At 47.8% G+C, this 25983-nt stretch overlaps 1 protein-coding gene across 1 annotated transcript in view; it reads left to right on the forward strand.

Moving 5' to 3' along the window:
- The window catches only part of LOC144122204 (uncharacterized), a 78166-nt gene extending 56169 nt beyond the window's left edge, over positions 1–21997 (forward strand). The window contains exon 3 of the mRNA XM_077655789.1: positions 21782–21997. Coding sequence (XP_077511915.1) covers positions 21782–21964 — 183 coding nt within the window. The 3' untranslated portion in view covers positions 21965–21997. The remainder of the gene's footprint in view (positions 1–21781) is intronic.
- The last annotated feature ends 3986 nt before the right edge of the window (positions 21998–25983 follow it).

Below are 25983 nucleotides of genomic sequence, written 5' to 3' on the forward strand. Positions count from 1 at the left end.
ATAAATCCGGCTTGTGGCGGCCGTGCCTGGTCCGCGCCCGGAAAGGTGCCTGTGTGCTGCGCGATGTCAGCAAGAGTTGCAGATGGTTTAATGTAATCTGGAGCCCACTACTATGGCGTCCCTCATAGCCCATATGTCGCTCCGGAACGTTGAACCCAAGAATTTTGCAGTTTTTAAATGGCAAAATATCGGATCGATGCAGGCATGCGCCCTAGCCCAGAAAATTGAAGGATGGATGCATGGTGGATGTGGCTGAACACTTTGAATCGGGCGGCGACTCGCGACACCTAGATATGACTTGCCACATGACGTGCGACACCCGCACGCCATCTTCTGACGCGCACAGTAGCTACATTTCGGAAAAAACTCAAAGTAACATCAAATTGACTTGCAAAACGAAATGCAGCTTATACATTCTTATAGACACTTTTAGTGTGAAAGAATAACATGTGTTGTTGATATTTAAAATCACAGCTTGCCGAAAACAAGTTTGTATTTTCGAGCCGCTTCCGTTCAGGTCACTTCCGTCCGCAGTGACACCTTCATTGCACTCATCGTTGCTGCGTGCTTCACATCTGTCGTGTCTTATTTCTCGCTAACAATGACGCCGCCTGCGAGGTGAAAAAGTTATGACGCGAAATTCAAGCTGCGCGCTGTTGAATTTGCACAGGAACATGGGAACCGGGCTGCAGGAAGGCAGTTCGAGGTCAGTGAGAAATTGTTCCGGGACTGGCGCAAACCCACTAGGGTGCTCCGGACAATGAAGTCGACCAAGATGGCCAACCGTGGCAAGAAGGCACGTTGGCTGGAGCTCGAAGATCGTCTGCGCGCGTGGGTCCTCGAGCAACGAGCCGAAGGCAGGGGGCTGTCTACAGTGCAACTCCGTCTCAAGGCAAAGACCTTAGCAACAGAAATGAATACTGTTGGATTTAAGGGTGGTCCGTCCTGGTGTTTTCGCTTTATGCAGAGAAATAAGTTGGTGATACGAGCACGCACAACAGTGTGTCAGAAGCTCCGTGACGACTTTCAGGAACAACTGGAAAACTTCAGTGCGTTTGTGAGAAGAGAAATTGCAATCAAGGATATCAACGCGAGCCACATTGTAAACATGGACGAAGTTCCGCTTACGTTTGATATTCACCTTGGAAGGAGCGTCGCTGAGAAAGGGGAAAAAATTTTAACTTAATTTTTAAGCGGAAGACGGTACTAAAGGACTCCTTTCCTCCCGCTGTGGTGGTACAGGCTAATGCCAAAGGATGGATGGATGAAAATATGAGTGTGGCTCGAGCAATGTTTTTCGCGTTGAGCTGACAGATTTTTCACGTCAATAAGGGAATGCTCGTGATGGACAGTATGCGAGCGCACATCACCGATTTCATAAAAAAGAAGATTAGTGCGAAGAACTGCGTTCCAGTGGTCATACCCGGCGGCATGACGAAGATGCTGCGGTCGCTGGACATTTCTGTGAACTGCAGCTTTAAAGCGGTTCTGCGACGGTTGCGGGAGTCGTGGATGTCCGAAGGGGACCACAGCTTTACGAAAACAGGACACATGAGACGTGCAACGTTTGGAGAAGTGGCCAGATGGATCTCTGACACTTGGGACTCCATTTCCACAAAAACAGTTGTAGCTGGGTTCGAAATGGCCAGATTGATCCCGTTAGCCAACGGTGACGATGTTGGCAAAGTGGACAGCAGCGAGTCTGAGGACGACTGTGATGCGCCAGCGGACCTCACACCTGAAATTGCTGGACTATTTGTTAGCGACTCGGAGGAAGAAGGCTTTGATGGTTTCGTTTAATCGCTGTTTGTAAGTGCATACCATCTGTATGTATCAAATAAATCATTTTTGAAAAGTAGTCTAGACTTTGGACAGCATATGCACGTGTGTCAGCACAGCATATGACGGGATATGTGCATATGCGGCGGCCGCCGCAATCGTATATTTTCGTCACACTTTCTCGCAACATGATCCTCGAAAAGCTTTCTATCAAGTGAATAGGTGCGTCTTATACACCGGTGCGACTTATATATTTTTTTTTTCGCGAAAACTTCCGTTGAAGGGTGGTGCGACTTATACACCGGAAAATACGGTACACAATAAAGTGTCTGCCAAGACGTGCCAGCATGTGACCATCCTGGCTACATCGGGGGTCTTTTGAGAAATAACAGACAGCAGCATGTCTGTCTGAGCAGTCTGAAGAATATAGTCACAAGTGTGGTTTGACTGGTGTTAATCGAAGTCATGCAACACGGCGTGTCACGGACCCACATATAACAGTGGTTTCTCCGCTGGAACAGTAACTACATTTCTGTGCCATGGCGTCGTTCCTGCCACCAATCCCACTGTTGTTGAGATCCAACCCCGCAGGAAAACTGGAGACATTGGAAACAAAAGTTCGATATCTTTGAGGTGGCAACAAAATACATGAAGAATTATGACAAACCGCGGCTTCGTGCTGCTGCTACACATTTGGAGATCTGAAGCTCTTGCAGAGGTACCAGACCCTTGCATTCCTGTCAGTGGAGCAGAAGCTCAAAGTCGTCGTGGTGCACCTCAACTAGCACTTTGTAAAGTACCACAACATGACGCATGTGTCTTTCATGTTCCCCAGCATGAGCCAAGCAGGTCAAGACTTTTGAAGCATTTGCACAGGCAGTTGCCAGATATGCAGATCAATGTGCGTTTGGCACCGCATGTGACCGCATAATCACGGATCGGCTGGTCCATGGAATAAACGGCAGTACACGCAGAGAATGTCTTCTGCGTGAAAAAACACCTGCATTGGTGGAAGTGATGGACCAGTGCATGGCAGCACAATTGTCCAAGATATACGCCCAAGAAATGCAACCGCAGAAAAGCTAGGTGCTCGCACTGGATAGGCACAACCAACCGGGCTCACAACCGATGACAAGCGGAAACAACCCCGGGGAGGTGCACCAGCATACCACCAACTGCCACAGCATCATGCTAGTGCACAAAGAACTCGAGCTGTGGCCAGCATTTAGCCAACAATGCCACAAATGTGGCGAACCCAATTACTTTGCTGCATTGTGTCAGCAGTCAGAGCCACCACGCCAATGGCACCCGGACAAGTTATGAGTTGTGCGAGCATTTTATGAAGATACGCTCCTCTTATTAGGTGTACTCACCGTTCGTGGTTCCAACCGATCGAAGTGAATGGATGTGATGTCTCGTTCAAACTGGATGCTGATTCTGATGTCAGCCTCAACTCTGCAGACATGGCTTAGTCCTCCACTGCTGAGTGATCCCGGTGCGTGCGTAACCACTCACGGGTAGACTGCTTTTTCTAGTGCAGCTTGTCAGGTACATCAGCAGCGCTGAAACTGGTTTTCCAGCATCTTCCATCTTGGGCCTAGATGCCTGCTGTAAGAGCATTATTGAAGAGTACAGTGACATATTTGAGAGAATTGGATGTCTCCCTGGAGAGTTCACAATAATGCTAAACAAAAATGCTCAGCCATTTAATTTCCCATCGACCACTTAAGACAAGGTTAGGCAATAATTGCAGCAGCCTGGAGGAAGAACGTGTCAACTCATGGGTTGGATTAGCCCAGTGGTTGTCCTAAACAAAAAGGATGGTTCTCTTCTGATCTGCCTTGACCCACGAAAGCTCAGCAAGACAAATCAAGTGCCCGCACTGCCAACATTTGAAACTGTCCTCTCAAAATTACATGGCTCTTCAGTGTTCACCCTGCTAGACACGTCACATGCCTATCATCACATGAGGCTTGATGATGCTTGTTAAGTGGAAGCCCACAGGGCCGATGGACCCCCCCGCACCTGTTACCAGGAGCGGTCATGCCCGGGGGGGAATCGAGGAATGTACGTCGAGGCGTGACGCCCGCGCTTAGGGTGAGCTGCGGGCACTAATCCTTTCTGTCCCGACGCGTGGCAACCGGTGGATCGAATGCGCATGCAGCGAGCTGCGCATTCCACTGGGCTCGGACCGGCGAGCCCTGGGCTCCGCCCACATGTACATACGATGCAATTGCTTTGCTATTGGTCCAAATTGGGCGAGAGCTAGATTACTCAAGCTCCGCCCAATTATCGAAGGGGTTAAAACCCGCGGGAAACGACGACTTGGGAGGAGCGCGCCGAGTCTCAAGCTCGGCCGTTTTTAACAGCCTTTCTTTAAACTGCCTTTTCTTTAAACTGCCTTGTCATCACTACCTTGTATTTCAATCCCATCTTTAATAAATAAGTTTTGCTTTGAGAAGTTGGAATTGCTGCCCCAACCGGCAACGTGTCGCCGGACGAGCGGACGAAGACCAGAAGTGCTCTTCGTACTGCTAAAAGCCGTTCCCATCGGTAGGAGGGCAAGAAGTTTAACTGGTGCCGTGACCAGGATCGTCTGAACGGCTTCCTGCAGAGCGGTTGGAGGCAGTACCTTCCTGAAGATTGACGTAGCACAAAATCTTGGGGAGAAGCCCCGGGGACCAAAGTCCAGGCGAGGCCTCGGAGTCAAGGCTCCACGTCAGCGCTGAGGGGCCAGTGAGGCGAGACCGACGGAGCGAAGCGCGGCGACTTCTTCAGCGTCTGCGGCTGGCGACTTCTGCGGCACCCGCGGCTGGCGACTTTGAAGGCCGGGAGGACGTGAAGGGCCTGCTTCAAGCTACAGATTCCGGCCACCCTTCTGCACCTCAGGACGCGACCTGCTGCTGCCACGAAGCATGACCGACAGCCCGACAACGGAGTGAGTTTCCCCATTCTCACTTTACTTGCCTCGGGAGTGCTTGAGCCGTAAGGTTATAATTATGCAAGGCACAATGGCTACATTTAGTTGGCGAAGTGGCTGTGGCTATGGGTTTGAATATGAGTACGAGTATGGCGCTGAGCGCGCAGAAATGTCAGAGGCCGAGCAGGCCATAGAAAAGGAGAGAGGCGACGCCATTATTGGAGACCTCAAGCGCCAGTTGGCGGTAGCCGAAGAGAAGCTACGGCAGGAGAGGATGAGAATTAAGCAACAGAAACGCTCTCGGAGAGCGGCGCGTGTACTGCCGAAGACGGCACAGACACAGCCATGCCCTATCATCGTGAACGACGCTGATCAAACGCTGATCGATGCGGCGATTAGAGAGGATAGCGGCAGCGGCATTCAATCGATGCTTATTGAGAGCAGTCGAGAAAAATCCCGGGTTCCTGCAGATAGTGCAGCGACCACCAGCGTCGAGGAGCCGCACGTTGTGCAGTCAACCTCAATTGTCGACACAGAAAAGCAGCCGTTTATTCCCGAGGTGGAAGTGAGCTCCACAGACGTGGCTGGCAAAAATTCGACGCATGACAAACCTGCGCAGGTCAACTCTGGCGAGGCAGCCGAGCAAGTTGTTAGCGGTGTTAATGGCACTGATGAGCGCAACGGCATGAACTGCTCGGACGGCCCGGTTGCACCGTGCGACATTTTGTTGCCAGCTGAAGCACCAGCATGCCAGGCAGAGAGTTGCGAAAGTGGCATGTGCGTTCGCGTTAAAACGGCATGCGCAGCATTTACAACGGCGTCGGGGAAGCCCGCACAGCTGGGTAGGCTAGGCTGTTCTGAGCCGGAGAACTCAGACTCGTTCAAAGCCGCAATAAGCTTGGCTCTAGATGAGGGGAATCAAAGCAGTGACGACGGGGGATTCGCCTCATGCCCTGGAAGAAGCGAAGTTACACTACCGCTGATAGAGGCGAAGCGCAACCCATGCTGCGATCTCCGTGCGGGTCTGGGCGACAGGCAGATCGAGAACATGGAGGTCTCTGATGACGAATTCATTCAGTTGGCCATGCCACGCTCTAAGAGTTTCTCTAGACCCGAGCAATTAAAGCCTTTCGAAAGCCTTTCGCGGAGGCTTGCACCCCATATGTGCAGATAGTATTGTTCGCTTTGATGCGACCAAGCAACGTGTTCGATACTGGTGGATAGAGACAAACGCCCAATGCCCGGCCTTGATCCACTCTGCCACTGCCAGGTTGCAATAACTGTGAAAACGACTTGTGGCTCGAGCACATGATGGGGCAGTGACTGAGAGTGGGGGAACGTGACGAGTGACTCTGAAAGTGATCGGACAGTTTCATGCCAGTGGGCAAATTGTGTCCTGTGTGAACTGTTCGCGTTGTGATTATATTTAATCCATCTCTGACGAAGAGCACCGTGTTATTATGTGTCTTGCCCTCGTCGGGATTGTGTTGTGATGTACATAGAACTTCATGAAAACTGTAGTATGTTTTCTTTAACCCGTATTCATGGCAATGTTTTTGCACGTATGATTTTTCTTATGATTTTACCAGAGGGTCTGATTTGTGCTTGTCGTCCTGTAACTGAAATATCTAAACTAAGAATTGTGCTTGCGTCTGCATGCCAGAAGGTATCTTCCCTATCATGTTTTTTCTTCCAATTGTTAGTAGGACGCAGAAGGGTTTTTTTGTTATTGTTAGTACAGCGCCCAGTTGAGGGCCGGGTCCCTTGTGCTTTTGCGTGATTTGTATGCTGTTGAAGGCCGGATCCTTTGTGCTATTGTGGGCTTCGGTATGTTGTGTGTACAGCAAGTTTCCCCCCAACATTCTTGGTGGGGAGGTGTTAAGTGGAAGCCCACAGGGCCGATGGACCCCCCCCCCCCCCGCACCTGTTACCAGGAGCGGTCATGCCCCGGGGGGGGGGGGGGGGGGGGGGGGGGGGAATCGAGGAATGTACATCGAGGCGTGACGCCCGCGCTTAGGGTGAGCTGCGGGCACTAATCCTTTCTGTCCCGACGCGTGGCAACCGGTGGATCGAATGCGCATGCAGCGAGCTGCGCATTCCACTGGGCTCGGGCACTAATCCTTTCTGTCCCGACGGACGCGTGGCAACCGGTGGATCGAATGCGCATGCAGCGAGCTGCGCATTCCACTGGGCTCGGACCGGTGAGCCCTGGGCTCCGCCCACTAGTACATACGATGCAATTGCTTTGCTATTGGTCCAAATTGGGCGAGAGCTAGATTACTCAAGCTCCGCCCAATTATCGAAGGGGTTAAAACCCGCGGGAAACGACAACTTGGGAGGAGCGCGCCGAGTCTCAAGCTTGGCCGTTTTTAACAGCCTTTCTTTAAACTGCCTTTTCTTTAAACTGCCTTGTCATCACTACCTTGTATTTCAATCCCGTCTTTAATAAATAAGTTTTGCTTTGAGAAGTTGGAATTGCTGCCCCAACCGGCAACGTGTCGCCGGACGAGCGGACGAAGACCAGAAGTGCTCTTCGTACTGCTAACTGCCGTTCCCATCTGGAGGAGGGCAGGAAAGTTTAACTATGCTACTTCTCAGCTATGTACATTCACGACTCCCTTTGGGCATTAATGGTTTCTGGTGATGCTATTCGACCTAAGTTGTGCACCTGAGATGTATCAGCAGGTGACGGATCAAGTGTTCGCATCGGAAGAAAACATAAACTCGTACTTGAACGACATCTTGATCACCTCAAGCTCTATACTATGTCTGCACACAGTTACGGCAAGTGCTACAGAGGGCTCACCAGGCCACCCTGAGGTTCAGCAGAGAGAAGCTGAAATTAGTAGTGCCTGAAGTCAAATACCGTGGTCATGTGCTTTCTGCAGATGGAGTCAGAGCAGGTGCAATAAAGTTGGAAGCTGTCAGTCAGTCAGTCAACTGAAAGGAGCTTCAGCACTTTCTTGGCATGGCTAACTTTCTGACAAAGTTCGCTTCACGACTAGCTCATCGAACCCATCAACTCAGGCAGCTGCTACACAAAAGCACGTCTTGGCTGTGGGACGCCAACTCATATAAATGCTTTGAGGAGGTAAAGCGGTCACTCTCGCGAACTCAGAAGGTTACCTTGCCTGTTGTTTATATGGTTTGGGAGCAGTACAGAGTCGATCACACTTGTCCTCGAGAGGTGCCATCCGGGGGAAATGAAGCGGAATTGTAAAGCAGGTATTGACTTTCATTGTAAAGCAGGTATTGACTTTCATTGATAATGGTTGCGCTGGAGGGCAGCAGAATAGACACGTGAACCGCACAGGCGCCACCGCCTTACCGCTGGCAAAGCAGCTGCGAAAAGATTTCAGTTCATCTGCTCCGCAGTACACCGCCCGAGCGCTCTAGACAAGTGTGATCGACTCTGTACTGCTGCAGCGAGGCAATACGTGAGCACTTTCAAGTGCACAACAACAGACTGTGAAAGAAATTTTGGCTGTTGTGTGCAGTGTAGAGCACATCCACTTCTTTTTCTATGGACGTCTTTTAACAGTGGATTGACCCCTTCTTGGTCTTCTGCAGAACCTCCTTTACTCCTTGGCTCTGTCTTTTACTACGCCTGCAGCGATACGATGCGCACTTGGTGTTTGTTGCAGCAGATGCCTTTTCTAGAGCCCGTCTGGTCTGAAGACATATCATCTGTGGACGCTTGTAGGTGCATCCTGCAAAACACCCACCTGCATCAGAGTGCAAATAACCGCTGACAGAACCCTTCAGCCAGAAAGGCGAGAAGTACACCCATCTGCTGAGATAAGACTGCAAAGATGAGCTTCACTATGGAGAGGGGCTGGTTTGTCGAGAACTCCGCCTTATGCTTCCAGCCACCGCTCGACCAGCTGCACTCAAAAAGCGACATCTGAGACATCGTGGCATGTCAGCATGCAAGGCCAGGGCACAAGAGGCCGCCGCGGTGGCTCAGTGGTTATGGCACTCGGCTGCTGACCTGGAGGAGGCGGGTTTCATCCTGGCAGTCAAATTTCGATGGCAGCGAAATTCTGGAGGCCCATGTACTGTGTGATGTCAGTGCACGTTAAAGAACCCCAGGTGGTCGAAATTTCCGGAGACCTTCACCATGGCATCCCTCATAGCCTGAGTCTCTTTGGGACGCTAAACCCCCATAAACCAAATCAAATCTTTTTTGCCAGGGATGACATAGGATGTGGAAAGCATGGTAAAGCACTGCATCACATGCCACTATGAGCCACTGATGGACATCCCTCTGCCAAATCCCTCTGCCAACACTGCCCTGGCAGAAACTGGGAATTCAAATTTTCACCAAGATCGGTTATTACACTTACTCGTAGTCGACTACTACCTGCCTTAAACTTAAGTTGCACTCTTTTCTGCAGCCTTAAGAAAATGTATGCCCGCTTTGGTATTCCCCGTTCGACAGCTTAGAGTTTGCACTTGAACGCCTCATGGTCCATTCTGCATCACCGCACTACCCCAGATCAAACAGACAAGCAGGTAGAGCAACAATAAAAAAACATAATCTGCGAGAAATAAGATTCGGGAGAGGACCTGACACTTCTCAACTACATCGACGTCCGCATTGCCAGCAGAAATGTTGCTCCCAGTGCCATCTAACCTTCCTAATTTCAAACTACGAAAGCTAAAACCCGTCACTGAAGGCTTAAGGCCTGTCATCTCGGACAGCACAAGCACAGGCACCAACACATGTCACCCTTGACACAACTTGAACCTGGACAACGAGTCTGGTTCAGACTGAACAGTGAATGGAAATTGGGAACCATCAAGGCTTTGGGTCAAGAGCTATATTCATTCATCGTTGATGGTCACCATGGAGGTCGATATCGCAGGAACCGTCACCACCTTATAATGGCGCATCTGCATAAACTCAAGCAGAAAGGAATGTGAAATGCCTCTGCCTAGAGTAGAAAGTTGGGCAAGTTAGTTTAGATGCATGTTGGAAAAGGTGCTTAAAAGTGGAGCCTGAACGAAGAAACTACAAGGACGAGGGCTCTTCATTCATCTTTGCGCGCTTTTTCCACCAAAGACCTCTGCCGTTTGCCTAACTGGGATGAGACTTCTTAGTCAGGATATGTGCCCTGCAGCACCAGCAGCTGTTTGTACCCGATCTGGAATACAAGTTCGTCCTCCAGGCACAATGGACAAAGGAAAAAGAGGGCATTTATAGGCAGCAGGAGCTAGCGCCCCCATGTGCCACTAAAGTTGTGGTTGTAACCAGCATGGCTCTATTGGGGGGCTTTTGATTAAAAACGGACAGCAGCATGTCTGTCTGAGCAGTCTGAGGGATGTTACCGCATGTGTGGTTTGCTTGGTGCTAATCCAAGTCACGCAACACGACCTAGAGCGCATATCACGGACACATGTATAACATAAGCGGGGTCATTAGCTGTTTCCGCTTTTTCAGCATAGCCATCTGCTAATGCAGTCAGGTCACTAAGAGCTGCTTTGAGGATCTCTTTTTTTTGTTGAGACTGTCAGGGTGGTCCTCACCACAGCTCCTTAATGACTGCTGTTCCTGCCTCTTCTGGGCTTCCAAGTATAATGATGTTAAAAATTATACTGCTTTCTGCACTGCGTCAAACATAATTCGTTGTGAGATTTAAGACAGGCCTTTCAAGTTCTTTACAGAGATTGTCAATTTACGCTGAAGTTCCTCAGCGGCTGCCTGACCATGGCTCAACACAAGCAACAGTTTTCCACAGCCCTGCATAAGCACTGAACTGCAAAAGCTGTCTAAAAACATGTCTAGACTGGTGGCTTTCTCTTCTCAGGTCCAGCAACAGCTCGGTGTACCCTGCAAGGGCGGGTCGATCCCGCTGCCGCAGTGAGTTCTTTCTTGGGGCCAGCCAGGCACTCATGAGGCCTTCAGCACATTTGGCAAGGGTCAAGTGTGGAAATACCTCCAACACCTCCAGGACCTTCTTCGTCACTGCGCAAACTGCTTCAACTCCAACTTCAACTAAAATGCATTTTTTCTTCACAATTTCTTTGACCGATGTTTTCAAGTGGCACATGATTTTTCATGTCCTCTAAATCAATTTGCAGTAAGCTGGTAATCCATGAACACTTGACAATTAACTTCCTCACAATCGTTTCTAAGTCTCCTATCAGAAGAAATAACATAGGTTGGTCTGTTTGGTGTGGCACAACACTAAGAGAAAAGGTCAGCTTTGCTGCTACAGTTGAACCCCACTACAACGAAATTCACGGGGTGCACGAAAAATTTCGTTGAAGCGGAAATTTCGTTGTGGCGAAATCAGCCCAAAAACACTGTCAGGTTGAACAACGTAGTCCCAAAACGTTATCAGGAGCGTGTTCTGTGAGATGCCTAAGTCTGCTTCAAATCTCCCTTCTTCCTGCCGCTGGATGCCGCACTGATAATTCATGCCTTCTCTTCAAGAGAAAAGAAGTTCCGCTTCCTTGACAAAGTCACCATACTCGTGTCGATTGCAGCGCACAAGCGCGAGTGAAAAAAACTAGGACAAACGCGCTGCTGCTGTTGCCAGGCTGCTGCATCCTTTGGCGACGAATTGGTTGCAGCTCTATCTTGGAAGAAAACGAGAGCTTGCACCCGCACCTTTTCGCTAGGCAACCAGCCCGATTATCATCACCACTAAGCAATGGCGGTCTTCATGTGCATTTGAATGAGTGGATCAATTGGTTCCAGTGAAAGTTTAGTGAAACAAAGCAGCGTGGACCTATGGAAGTACACAGATGGGCGGAGATATGCTTGTTTTATTGTAAGATAAATTTTTAAACCCAGCTTCGCATAGCAAAAATTTCATTGAAGTTAAAAAATGCCTCAGAAATGGTTCGTTGTGATGAGAAATTTGTTCCATTACGTTCTATGGTGAGCTGATGGGGAATTGGAAATATTTCATTGAAGCGAAAATTTCGTTGAAGCGACGTTCGTTGTAGCGGGGTTCGAGTGTACTAGTTTGTTCCGGCTGAATTCAACAGTGCTCTGAAAAAACACACACAATTTCTTCTTCCTTACGTATTTCTGCACATCACTGCACAATTTCAGAGCGCTTTCATCGATAGCCACTTTCTGAACCCAGTGATGGGCAACCTATTTCAGGAGAAGCTTCTGCGTAAACCGACAGATCCCTTACCACCTCGCTACAAGTTGTGAACTGCTGTTCCCTTATGAGACTGTTGAACATTACTTCGGTTTTCTGCATGGTAATTTTTAGACCTACCGTTTTGCTCTGCCTATCTCATTCATTTATCCTGCTTTGCAGTTCATCTCCTGAGTGGCTTAGCAAGACAATGTCATCAGCGAATCGCAAATTACTAAGTTTATTCTCCATTAACTCCCCAACTGTTGCCAATTCAGGCCTCGGAATACCTCTTGCAAAATGGTCGTGAATACCATTGGCGAGATCGTGTCTCCCTGCCTGACTTTACGGAGGACTTTATGAAGGACTATTGCAGCTGTGCAATCGTTACAGATATCTTCCAGTATTTTCACATAAGACCCTTCTACACCCTGATTCCACAGTACCCGCATGGCTACTGTGCTTTCTTGTAATCAATGAAGGCTCTATATAAGGGTTGGTTATATTCTGTGCATTTCTCTGTCACCTGATTGATAGTGTGAATGTGGTCTATTGTTGAGTATCATTTACGAAAGCCTGCCTGATCATTTGGTTGATTGAAGCCTAAGGCTGCCCTGACTATTAGTGATTACCTTAGTAAATACCTTGTAGGCAACAGACTACAAGTCCTTTTCTTCTTCATGTCTTGCTTTTTCAAGTCCTTGAAATTTCGTTTCTTATGAATTAAGACAATGTTATTATTCTAAGCTTCTGATACAGTCGGAAGTCATAAGGCATTGCGTATACAGGTTGGTTAGTTTTTCTAGCACAATCTTTCCTGTCATTCAAGAGATCTGCTGTTACCTGATCGTCACAGCTGCTTTTCCCCTTTTGCATTGCTCTTAAGGCTTTCCTTACTTCCTCTTTTGTTACTGGCAGGATGTTTCATTGCGGTACGCTACTGCCTCTCTCATTAGTGTTCTGATTACATTGGCTACTGTATAGATTTTTGTAGAACTCATCGGCTACTTTGTCTTATCTATATTGCTAATGACATTGTCTTCTTTGCCTCTTACGCATACATCCGGTTTTTACCTTTGCCTAGTTTTCTCTTCACCGCTTTTAGGCTACCTCCGCTCTTTAGAGCATGCTCGATTCTCTGCATAGTAAACTTCCTCATGTCGACTATCTTGCGCTTATTTATCAACTTCGATAGCTTTGCTAGTTCCATTCTGTCTGTAGGGTTAGGCGCTCTCATGCTGTGGCGTTTCTTAATCATGTCTTTAGTCTCCAGGTATAGCTTGCCGGTTTCCTGGTACTACCATGGTACTTATTCCAAAAACCATGCTCCTTTTGACTGTAACTAGTGATAATGTTCTGCATGTCAAGAGTACTCGGCGAAGAGCGGAAGAAGCATTTCATCGTGCATTCGTCTTTTCGCAGATGACTGCGTCTTGTACCGTCGCATAACCGCACACAATCATCAGTTGTTACTTCAAAATGATTTAAACAAAATTGAAGACTGGTGTTCGACATGGCTAATGAAGCTGAATATATCGAAGTGCAAATACATGCAGGTAACACGCAAGCGCACTAACCTCAGCTACGCATATTTGTTGTACTAACCCACCCTTTCCCAAGTTGAATCATACCGTTACCTTGGAATTCACATCACCAGCAAGCTCTCTTGGTCCGAGCACATCACGAAGATTGCAGCTGATGCATCGAAATCACTTGGGTTCATCAGACGACACCTCAGTTTCTCCCCTCCCTCTATTCGCAGTCTAGCTTACAAAACTTTCGTCCGAACCAAACTAGAATTTGGCTCCCCAATTTGGAATCCACATCAGGCTTACCTAATCGATAGCCTAGAAGCCTTTCAAAACTGTGCAGCCCGATATATTTCCTCCAACTACGACACCTACCCCAGTGTTACCAATATAAAATTATCGCGTGACATGGAGCCTCTGATGCATAGACGAAAAATCACCTGTTTGTCATTATTTCATAAGCTATACTTCTGTTTTCCTTCGCTTCGCGATTCTCTTCTGCTTCCACCTTTCCGAACATCACGCCGCCTCTTCAACTCCATGAGCATTCTACGTCTGCACAGCTCTTCTAACACATTCAACAAGTCATTCCTGCCTCTTGCCATTGAAGAATGGAATTCATTACCAGACTATATTGTAATAGAATGCGATCCATATAAGTTTCGGCAGTTGCTGACATCCCATTTGAAAACATGAGTGGAGAATTTCTTGCCTGCTTCTGTTTGCCTCTGTTTTTTCTTTACTGTTGCTGTTTTTATATTGTTAATGCTTATTTAAAGGTGTTGCATATATCCTGCTGCTCACTGATTGTGTCAATGTTTGACAGTGACCTACTTTGTTGTTTTCGATGTTCCGCTCCCCCCCCCCCCCTTATGTAATGCCCCTTCCAGGGGTCTTTAAAGGCCAGTAAATGATGATGATGGAGGGATGTGGGGACCTGCCCTGCAGCCCCCTGTGTTTGCTTTCCCGCGAGGCACCGTGCAGCAGCAGCCTCACCTCGAAGAGGAACGCATTCCCTTGTCAGTTACATTAACTGGCAGGGGAGGGCGCCAGCTGCACGTGAGACTGCTGAAGCCCGCGCGCGGGAGAGGGGGCATGGGGTGCTTCGGCTGGGATCGTCGGCGCGAGCGGACATGTCGCTCGCGGCTCCGATCTTCGCCGGCGGGGCGAGGAAGTGACGGGGAGACCTGCTCCCGTACTCGTCCCGTCCGGCCTTCGGAGTATCCCTTGACCTAGCGTGGGCAAACATTCGCTCGGAACCTTGCTGGTGAGTCGGACGACCTCGATTCATTAGCGTACTTTGTTGCTAACTGGCGTTATTGTTTCTGCAGCAATAAATGCCTGTTTGTGTCAGGCAATGTGTCGTTCCTTTGTTCCCTCAGAGCAAGGCCCGCCGTGGTTGGCGTGCGCTCGGTAGCGTACGCGATCACGGGGTGGGGTCCTGGCGGCTTTGAACCGTGTCAGCCGCGATTAAGTGGGGTGAACGTATTTATCTCCCCAAGTCAACCCCAACAAACGCTAGTGGTGGATTTAGAGCTTCAATGCATCAGCGATCTTTCGAAATCCTTAATCTGCCACATGCGGTAAAGCCCATTTATGGCCTCTTTTTTAGCTGCACAAGGTGGGGTCAGACTCTTTTTATAAGCATTTCGCTCCTGAAAAGCAGAGTACCAGGTTGGGGGAAAAGCTTGTACCCATGAGAGAATTGGTGGGCACGCACCGTGACTGGGGATTGAACCCTGCACCTCCTGCATGTGATGCGGAACCACTAGACCAGTGTTTTGCCTTTACCAGTAGGGCAGTTTCCTATGACCAGCTGGGTCATCTTCCCGAGCGTTGAGGTTCCATGATGGTCGAGCAGCAGGCTGGAAGTGGGCTCGTACCTATTTTACTGGCAGGTAGCCGGTGTCATCGAGATGTCTGCCGCAGCTGTTGTGGATGCTCAACCACAAGGCCATTGGCGTTTAGACAGGGGGGCCTTCTATAGGAGGATGCTCCATAGACCCAGCTTCCACATGGAGCTTCTTAGGTGGCCGAAGGGTATGTGTACCCGTTTATGCCGGTGGCACATCGGCTAAACCACAGACAGAGCTGGGTGCTCCAAAATCTGTGTACGCTTGAGGGGATTCCAAGTGTTGCAGCAGGGCCAAGTGAGTGCCAGGCCGTGTGTACCTGACTGCACCCATGACTCCATGACGCAGCAAGTCGAGAAGGGGTACACAGTAGCTGCCCTTCGACCCAGGGCTGTCTTCTTCCTGACCCTCTCCCATGATAGCATAGGGGCAATGTGGGGGGAACCTGGTGAACTTTGGCTCTATTTATACAGGCCACCACTAACATGTATAACCCACAAGATTTAACCTTTTGTACATAAAGCTCTTCAAAGAGTCCTCCTGCAGCTTCACATCTCTGTTTTCTCAGGCATGACACCGAGCCGGAGGCACTGATGTTGCTAACCCTGTCCCAACAGCACTTATCAGTTATCTATGGCCATCATGGCAGATGCCTACCACATATTAGAAATAAGAGACAATGCAGAGTTGAGTTCGTGATCTTACTTATTTTTCGTTCTCCAAACTGTTTTTTCTTTTTTAAAAATTTTACTTGTGGGACCTCTGTGCTAGGAACCTTGTATAGATGAATAAAAAGAGCCAGCTGTACGGAAGTTTTTCTTGCTGTAAAAAGAGCCGGCTGCATGAAGTTTTGCTTCCACATGAAATGGGTACTGAGACATGGGCCACTGAATTTTATTCTAAAACCATTTTATTACTGCTCTTTTACTCCTGCCAACAAAACAAGGTCATCATATATTTTGCTAAAAAAAATCTCTTTTTATTCACGATAGAAAATGACTTAATGAAGAAGTGCAGATGAAAGACATGGCGGCCTGTCTTTAAGAAATGGTCAGCAGTTTAACGCTAGCCAATGATGGCAAGCATGGCTATAGCACATAATGACAGTACCATTTGTTGGGCGAGTTGGTGCTTACGATGATCCATAAGAACGCGACAGACGGGACTGCAGCAGGTCGAGAAGGGGTACACAGTAGCTGCCCTTCGACCCAGGGCAGTCTTCTTCCTGACTCTCTCCCATGATAGCATAGGGGCAATGTGGGGGAATTCATTTCTTCAATAAAGGCCGAGTTTGGATGACCGAGGCCGAGCTGGGGATGACTGTGTAACTGCTCCGTCAATTCTGCTCTCACAAAAAGAGATGTCCTATCTTTTATCATTCAAGTGTGACGCTCGATGACTCATCTATCTTTCACTACTCTGTGGTAATGCCCTGCAGGCATTATCAAGAGTATAAAAATCTGTTTCTTGCATGTAATAAAGATCAGTTGGAAGTGAGCGCTCGTGTTGTGTGTCTTATTCTCGTCCTTGTTTTTTGCGCTTTTACGTTCAGCATGGTAAACCAACTCGCCCAAACTCAGCCTTTATTGAATTATATTTCTAGTACAATGGGCTCTTTTTCATGTGTGAATATGGATCCGTATTTTCTGGTCTCTCTCTCCGCAAATGCCATCTGCCAAGCTCGTGCTCTCCTTCTGTATTCGCTGCAACGTGCTACCTCCGGCCGTCACAGCCCTGTTTGGAACCCTTACACCTTCGGTCAGCCATGGCAAAAGGATTCTCAAGATACTTCGGGCAGAGTGGAGAAGGCAAGCAAGACTGTACAAGGACTGCTTGCAAGCAAGGCTTTTCACAGGCGAGAGCTTGCCGAGTGCCAAGAGAAAATGGCAGCAATTCGCTCGAACGCTCGACCAGGCCTCTGAGTTTTTGTGTAGTACTGTCCTGCCAGGGCTACGCAGACTGGTCCCTCCACGACAGTCTAGGTCGCACAACTACGTCCGAACGTTTGGGGAGGTAACACTTCCTGAAGAGGTGCGCCGTACACTTCAGCTGGGGCCAAAGTTCGCTGTGGAACAAAAGAAGTCAAAACCGGAACTCTTGGCCGTGGTCCGAACTGTCTCGAAACTTGCACGTACGAGTGATCATGGGAGCTGCGTGTCGCAGGGCATCGACGTTTTAAAGAAGTGTTCGACGACAAAGCCTCAAGTTTCCCCTTTAAGTGTTTTGAGAGTCCTGAAGCAAGACGATTTATGTCTTCCATGTGATAAGGAGGGTGGTTTTGCCGTGATGCCTAAGAGCCTTTTTAAAGAAAAAGTCTATCATGCTGTCGAGAAAGTGTTTGATAGGCAACAAGGCGTAAATCTGTCAAAAGTAAGATTGAAAGCAAAAAAGTTGTGCATCTCCTTGAGTCTCACCCGCTTAGCTCAGTCTGTAGAAAAGGCCAGTGGTCTAAGTATGAACATGTTATTCTCCGCTAAAGCACACAAAATGGAATGTCCGTTAAGAATTATCGTTTCGGAGGCGCGCACTTGGCAAAAATCAGTCTCTGACTTCCTACAGAAAAGTCTAAAACAGCTAGTTGTTGATGATCCTTTCATGGTAAGAAATTCCGGATGTGTAATTGATTTTCTGAAGCAAAATGAAGGAAAGAACATGGTTGCCTTCTCAATCGATGTAAAAGACCTGTACTACTCGTTGCCGAAAAACGGATTGTTGCAGTGCGTTGAAAGATGTATTGAGAACGCTGGCCCTATTGCTTTTCAGAATTCAGTGGGAGTAAGTGTTGGGGGATTTTTAGAGCTCCTAAGTACGTATCTTAATTCCACTTTTGTAATGTGCGGCGATGACCTCATTTTGCAGAAACAAGGAATATGTATAGGGTCCAGCGTTGCTCCTTTGTTAAGTGACCTATTTTTAGCTGAACGGGACAGAAGGCTTTTTGCTTGCCTTGAAGACGTAGGGGTGTTAAAAGTTTTTCGTTTTGTGGATGATTTTTTAATCTTTTTAGACACCACTGCAATCGCCGTCGATGAAGCAGTAGGAAGCGTTTTAGATCATTTTAAGCATAGCTTATCTCCACTTGTCGTCACGCATGAACTTCCTGAGAACGGTAGCATACGCTTCCTCGACATCAAGTTAACTTTTTTAAAAGACCACACTTGCTGGATTTATCATCCCCGGGATGGAAAAATGTCCTTACCTTTCAGTTTGGCGCATTCAAAGCTCATAAAAAGAAACATAGCTCGTTTAGGGTTTGTGAACTGCATAAAAAAGTCATGCGAACATGCAATTGAAGAAAGCCTTTTCCTGCAGTCCGACAAGTTGCAGGAAGTGGGTTATCCGTTGCACGTGCTGGATTCTGTGGCGGAAGGACTTATCAAAAAGGAAAAATGGGAAGCCAAGTCCCAGGAAAAGACAAAAGTCGATAAGAAATTTGCAGTCATTCCTTATAAACATAAGCTTTCGCACAGTTTTAAAAAAACTGGCACCAGGGTAAAGGTTGGCGTGTTGTTCTCTGCCCCAAATAAGCTGAGTTCACTATGCAAGCTTAGCACATCAGAAAGCCCAGGAAAAACTGGTTGCATGATCAGGCATCAAAAGCCGTTCACGAGATGCACGAAAGGTGTTGTCTACAAAGTGCCATTATCCTGTGGTAAATATTATATAGGACAAAGGGGAAGATGCATAAATGAGCGATTGGGTGAGCATGACTATGTTGTGAACAAAAAAAAAGGGGGCACATGAGCATTCATTGCCTAAAATGCAAAAGCAAAGGAAAAGAGGGTTGTCGTCCTCTTTTTCACAAGTGCAAAATCCTTTACGGGAACAAATGCCAAATTACGCGCGAAATTGTTGAGGTGTTGGAGATAGCGCAAGCTGGGGATGACTGTGTAAGTGCTCCCTCAATTCTGCTCTCACAAAAAGAGATGCCCTATCTTTTATCATTCAAGTGTGACGCTCGATGACTCATCTATCTTTCACTACTCTGTGGTAATGCCCTGCAGGCATTATCGAGAGTATAAAAATCTGTTTCTTGCATGTAATAAAGATCAGTTGGAAGTGAGCGCTCGTGTTGTGTGTCTTATTCTCGTCCTTGTTTTTTGCGCTCTTACGTTCAGCATTCATTTCTTGTTGGTGTGTGTTGTGTCCTCTCTTCTCTGTCCCGTCTGTTGCGCTGTTATGGATCATCGTAAGCACGTAATGAATGCCAATGCCAATGCACCACGAGCAAGACGCACAGCAAAACGTGCCTCACAGACTTCGCTCCGCCAAATCCCCCTGTGGCAGCGCTAATTTACGTTTGCTCATTAGGGAGGTGTAGACTAAGCCCCTCTATAGTTGCTGGTTGACAGAAAAGAAAATGCCGTGGAGGGGCTTAAGCGTAGACAATCTTTATTCTTCCGAAAAAGACATAGTGCATGAATACAGGACAGTGCAGAGACAACACAGGATGAGCGCTATTTTTATGTAGAAGAAATGAATCTTAATAATGCAGTCTGTCTTCATGCGCTATGTCTTTTTCAAAAGTTATGCACCAACAAGCCCAAAGTTCTACCTTATTAAGATTCATCTCTATTCTTCGGCCTGTCCAGCTGCCGAATTATTCTGTGGGCACCTGTATTATTACTGCCACTAGGTTTCCCTTTTGTCAGCAGTTGCAGTATGCCACAGCGATGCACTCTGGAAGTTGTGGTACTCCGGCCAGCGCGGTGCGTGGCATACGCGTCAGCAGCAGGCCTGTTTGTGTTGCCATATCGTGTTTCTTTGCACAAATGCTGCATTTGAGAGAAATGGGTTCACCTGATAGGTGTCATGTGCTTTGACAACTGCACGAAGTAGAGGGTCCCAGATTTTTCGTTTTCATGAAAAGGTCCCTAAGGTAGAGCGTAGAAGCTGAAGAAGTCCTGTTCAGCACAGTGGGCTGCCTTGACCGTTTCAAGTAGTGCACATCGGTAAATGGTAAATTTTTAAGGTCTGAAGCTCTGAAATGCCTTTTACGCACGGCTTAATTTGAGGCAGTCTCTTAAACTGCCAACAATAGGGCGGTTGGATTCACCTTCGTGCTGCTTTATCATCTTTGCAGCAATTTCTGCCCGATGTAATGTGTATCCTTGATGCGCATATTCACTCATTATACCCCAAGCTGCCATAGTTCTTTCTGTAGTTCATGGAATGAGAAAGCGTGGCTGCTGTAAAACCATGGAAATTCCTGACATTTTGTTCCACATCAGTCTTTGAGCATACGTGATGTCCCCATTTTAACATGTCAGTTATGCCGGAATATCTTTCCCGGTTTACTCAGTATTCCCTAAAATAAAAAAGGAACGGCCATCTAGTGTTCACCCATCAGTCAACGTGTTCAGATCCGCACTGAGAAAATATGACAGTGGTGCCTTGGGAGGTGCCTTGGCAGCAAAGATTATAATATTGCCCTAAATCAAAGAGAAATGTTGCAACCATCCGCTCAAAAATCAACTTTTGGTCATGGAATTACAAACCGTTCAACCCTAATTTGGCACACTGAAAACCTCCCTGGTTGGCTTCAAACATTGTCAGAACTCCATTTAGAAAAACGGCATCGCTCGCGCTGCTCAGCTTACCTGCTGGTAGCCCACCAAGCAGATTGTGAAATTTTTATATGAATGAAAAAAAAAAAAAAACTACCGCATGGTCAGTTTTGAACAAGGACCGAGATGGGAAAAAATTGAAAACTGACTGTGACATAGTGAGTGCCTAGATGGATACAGCGAGACAACAGCAAAACGAGGCGGGAAGAAAGGTAAACACAGTCTGGAGACGTTAAAATGCATGCATTGGTATGCATAGAAAAGTTGCAAAATGAGTAAATGTGGCGAAGGTTTGAGTAACAAGTGCAGCATCGCTGCCGCAGTCACTTCACTCCCTACAGCACCTGACTACTCTCTAAGCACTGCACCTGCTGCAGTTAGCACTGCACCCCTCTTTTGCACTCCGTAGTGGTGCCTCTTTTTTCTTTTGCTCAACACAGTAAATGAAATGTGCGGAAAGCTACTGCGACCGGGTATAATGCCTTTCAAGGTGCCAGGTAAAGTGGGCTGCCGTGTAGATGATGCCATGAAGGCCTACAACCAAGAGGGCGCTTGGCTTCTTCCGGTAAACGCACGCATGCGCAGTGGGCTTTGTGGCTGCATGCCACGTGGTGTTGCTCGACATGTGAGACATACTGCAGACACAGGTGCTACCTTTATGATTGCAGTAGGACAGAAAGCACAGGGTTGGTAATAATGGACCAAGTAGCCTCTTTTTACGGTGAGAGGAGTCCACCCCGAGTTGTCATGTAACTGAAGCCAGTTTTAGTTCATTGGCTGGGGAGACAGAAAAAGAAACCTGTTGTCTCTGCTACGAGCGGCCAAGAGTAGAGAAAATGGAGGGGCACCGTTGTGGGGAGAGAGCACGATGGCTATCAGTGAATGTTTTAACCGTAGCCGGTAGTTTTTTCGCCCCATGTGTGCTATTCCACTCTTGCCACCACTGCCAGGCACAGTCTCTGTCATTAGTCAAAACTAGTATGTCCCGTTCGTGCTCAAGTGTCAGCAAATGCATGCCTCTTCCATATTGCAGCCGTTCTGTGACGGGAGCCACCGGAATCCGCACCTCAAGATCACCCTGAAGCCTGCTCGCTTCGTGGCTGAGGAGACACGCTTCTACTGGTTCTGCAACTGCAAGCAGACCGCCAACCGGCCCTACTGCGACGGCTCGCACAAGAAGCCACACGTCCAGGAGGGGGTGTCAGTCATCAAATGACTTGTTATGCTGCAATAAAACTGGCTGTATAGATGTAGTGCATATATCTGCTGCAGAACCAGCTTATCCCTGCTCTCGAAACCATCATTAGTTGCATTTCCTGCAAGTTTCTTGATTACAGCCGAAGACCTGCTGTGCTCTGTTCCCACGTTACACCTGCTGTGAGACAGCCATTTTCTGTAAGCGCGTGAGGTGCGTCCAAAAATCAGGAGAAAAACATCGTCTCAAAAAATAGGCAAATGTTTCACCTGAGATGTCTCCCATCATCCACTCAAATGGGGGAGCGTTGCAAAGGCCATCACGGTGAACTCGCAGAAGCTGTCAGCGATGCCAAAAGCTGGTTTAGGTCAGTCAAACCGCCATGGGGACTCCAGTAGCGACGCACATTCAGGGAGAAAAAAAAGTGCACTTAGGTCTCCTTACGTGCAGAAATGCAAAAACATTTAGAGTTCCGTTGCCTCCTCTGTTACTTTGTAATGTAATTAATCAGTGATGGCAATAAATAAATTAGTTAATCAGCCATCAGTTTATTACAGTTATTAATTGTTAGTCATTAATTGATCATTGTTTAATTGGTTTTATTATGCAATTTCATTATTTTAGTCATTCAATTCTGCACGAGTTACTATTCCCCATTTCGTGAATTACTGTGAGTAATTAGCCTATATAATTGCCATATTTACTTTGTTTAGTAATTCACTCATTTAGTCTTTTCATTCAGTCGTTATTAATTATTACAAATCATAATTACACTGTCGCTGTATGATCGACAGTTCACGAGGACACGCTCTGTCCACTGGCCGTGGAGACTCATCTTGTCCACGCCACTCGCGAGGCAAGAAATGCTTTCGCATTAAAAGTCTGCTCCATGCTATCAATCGAGGGCTTTATCAGCGAGTATACGTCCTTGCACATAATTTTGTTCAGCAGGGTAATCAAGCCATACTTGTTTCTTAGGCGTGACGAGAGACAACCACGGACTGAATAACACCGCGTTGCAACATTAGTGAGGACATGGCGCTCAGTGGGTGGCATACAGGAGGGGAACATGATTACAGATGACGGTGGTCGCACGGCCTATAAGGAAATTGTTGAGCAGGGTTAACAGAATGGTGAAAAAAGGAAATCGGGTCGGAAGTAGTGCTACTCGGGCGGCGATGTGGGCGCCTTGTCATCTTCTAAGGGCGAGATCAGTGCTCCAAAATGGTCAAGCAAAGGACGATGGATTCGAGATGACGAGGTCGCTAGAGAACAGTGACACTGTGAGGAGCACCAAGGCGAGTCAGTTGAGTGCCGCATTGCAGAGCACGGAGAATTCGACGTGAGCACGCGGACGGTGTCGGTTGGCGTCAGGAGAATGGCTGGTTTCAGAAGCCTGTGAGCTGCATTGCTTGGGAGAAGCGAACAGGTACGATAGTCGCCATAGCAATGCCAGCCCGGTGAGTCAGGGAAAGCATGTGTGCCGCCTCCTTTATTCATGGTACAGTCTCCGGTAGCCAACGAGTGGCCGAAATTCAAACTTTTTATACTTTATGTCTGACCAGACTGAGACAGCACCTTCAAACTGACCGGTGAGGACCACTGCGGTAACCGTGTAGTATATACCATGCTTGACTGTGTAACTCACTTTGCACTGTAACATAAGCAGTGCCCAGCATGTGAACCACTCTTCCTCTTTGCACCTACTACCCTCTGGAGACATTCCCGGTGCTTAGCTGGGAGCGCGTCAGCTGTGTGGTACAGCATCAGTTGCTATAAGCAGATGTCGGGAAAATTGAGCAGGACAATTTCGTCGGTCACCTGATGGAGCATGTGGGAATGGGCGAGGAGTAGTTTTAGCGAATTCGACCTTGCGAGATAGACACCGCAGGAGGACGAGCTATCCCGGAATGACGTGGGCTCCCCTATGCCGGCATACGGCTGCTCATTGGTTTGCGACGATGGGAGTCGGCGCGTGAGCTCCGCGTGCATGCAATGACATCACGTGCATACTGTGTCCAGACCCTAGGGCAATGCAGGGTGCCTGGTGAACAAAGAATAAAATGACAAAAGGACAGCTGTGTCACGGTGGAAAGAACTAGGAGAGCGTAACATCATCATCAGCCTGGCTACGCCCACTGCAGGACGAAGGCCCGTGTCCTGTGCCAGCTGTGGCCACCCTATCCGCGCCAACTGCTTAATCTCATCCACCCACCTAACTTTTTGCCGCCCCCTGGTATGCTTGCCTTTCTTGGAGCGTAACATAATGTATAGCTATTTCCCAATCACTGTGGTGGGCTCAAGCATACGACCTTTGCAAAAGTCTAGATCGATTCCAGGGCCGTCGTGCCCTTGCCGTGTGGCTCATTATGCATCGCCAGAGTTCCAGTGCCTTGAAGATAAGAAGCCTTGCAACTGCACTTTAGGACTTTCACGGACCCAGGAGCCCCACCCGTGCTTACGTCGTTTTACTTTTGCAAAGGCTGCTCGAAGAGAGCGTGTCAATCAATGTTCAGTCGAGGGGTGATAGGCTGAAGCGCGAATTGCTGGGCGAGTTGGTTATTCACGTTCTATCAAAACGAGCGAGGACGCAGGACAAAAAGAAGGCACACACACACTGTTGCCGGACTTACAGGTGTCGTTTTCGCTGTTTTTTTTTTATAGATGTCAGTTGGAACATGAGTGGAGGATGTCACCAACAGCTTTTGGAGAAACTAGCGGCCTTCATCAGTATATAATTGTCATAGAGTAGCACGATGAAGGACATCCTCTAGCAGACGAAAATCATCATTGCTAGCGCAAGTTATATCTAATGAACTCGTGCCTGGTTATAGAATCGGTGACAACGGTCATCCATTCATCGTCTCAGCATGACGTCTGAAAGTAGGTAGAGACAATACGACATAAAGGTTCAAGTGAAGGCTGAAGGCCACCAGCAGGCAGGTCAAATGACCTTTTTCTACCTTCCCACAGAGACAACGTAGCTTCATACAGTGCAGCACAAACCGGGCTTAAAAAAATGACTGCACACCTGGTCGTGCGTACACACCATGATGGCCGATGGTTGGCAGATGCCCGAGCGGAGCCGCTGGGACAAAAGGTGCAGCCTGTCTGAATGGATACTACGGCGACACAGTGCTCTCGCGCAAATGTAAGGAGTTTTGGTTTGCTGAGTCAAGGTCTGCAATCAGCGGTCGTAACGGGAAATTTTGAAATGGGGAAGGGAAAGGAAAAAAATTGATGTTGCTCAACTCAGCTGAGCCAGGTTATATTTATTCAAGTTACTCACAGGCTCCTTTACATTGGAGCATTGTGTGAGTGGGGCAGTACATAGAAGTTAGAGAACAGCGCAAAAAAAAAAAACAAAATAAGGACAGAAAATAAGGACAGAAGAAAAACTTTATACAATAGTTAGCAAGAGGCACTCAGAAGAATACAAATAAAGTAATACAACACAATAATTACGTGTTTCAAAATGTGGCAACATGGAAATGGAACACGATTTGACAGAGAGGCTAAAAAGTGCACAAGTTAGTTCACTCTAAGCAGCAATAAAACATTTTTCGCAAGAATACACAGAACTGAGACAACTAGGCGAAGATTGCGGTTATTTTATCACGAAATGTAGCAGGATTTCTGGTATTAGTAGCATCGTCAGGAAGGCTGTTCCAATAGTTTATGGCACGTGGGAGAGCAGACATGTTGAATGCTTTTGTATGACCAAAAATACGCGTAAAGCTGCTATGATTATGGAGGCGATGAGATGTGCGACATGGCCGTGACAAAGATAATGTGTGACTGTAAGGACTGAAAATCATTTTATGAAATAAGCAAAGAAGGGCTACGGTACGACGTGATTCTAAAGACTCAAGTGATAGCGATAACTTGATCTTAGTGACGCTGGAATGCCGGTTATAATCACGAGCGATGAAGCGTGCAGCACGGTTCTGTATAGATTCGAGATTACGTGTTAGATACGCTTGGTGAGGTGACCAGATGGGTGATGCAAATTCTAGTTGTGGGCGGACAAACGTCTGGTA

The sequence above is a fragment of the Amblyomma americanum genome, chromosome 2, assembly GCF_052857255.1.
Source record: "Amblyomma americanum isolate KBUSLIRL-KWMA chromosome 2, ASM5285725v1, whole genome shotgun sequence".
Taxonomy (NCBI): Eukaryota; Metazoa; Arthropoda; class Arachnida; order Ixodida; family Ixodidae; genus Amblyomma; species Amblyomma americanum.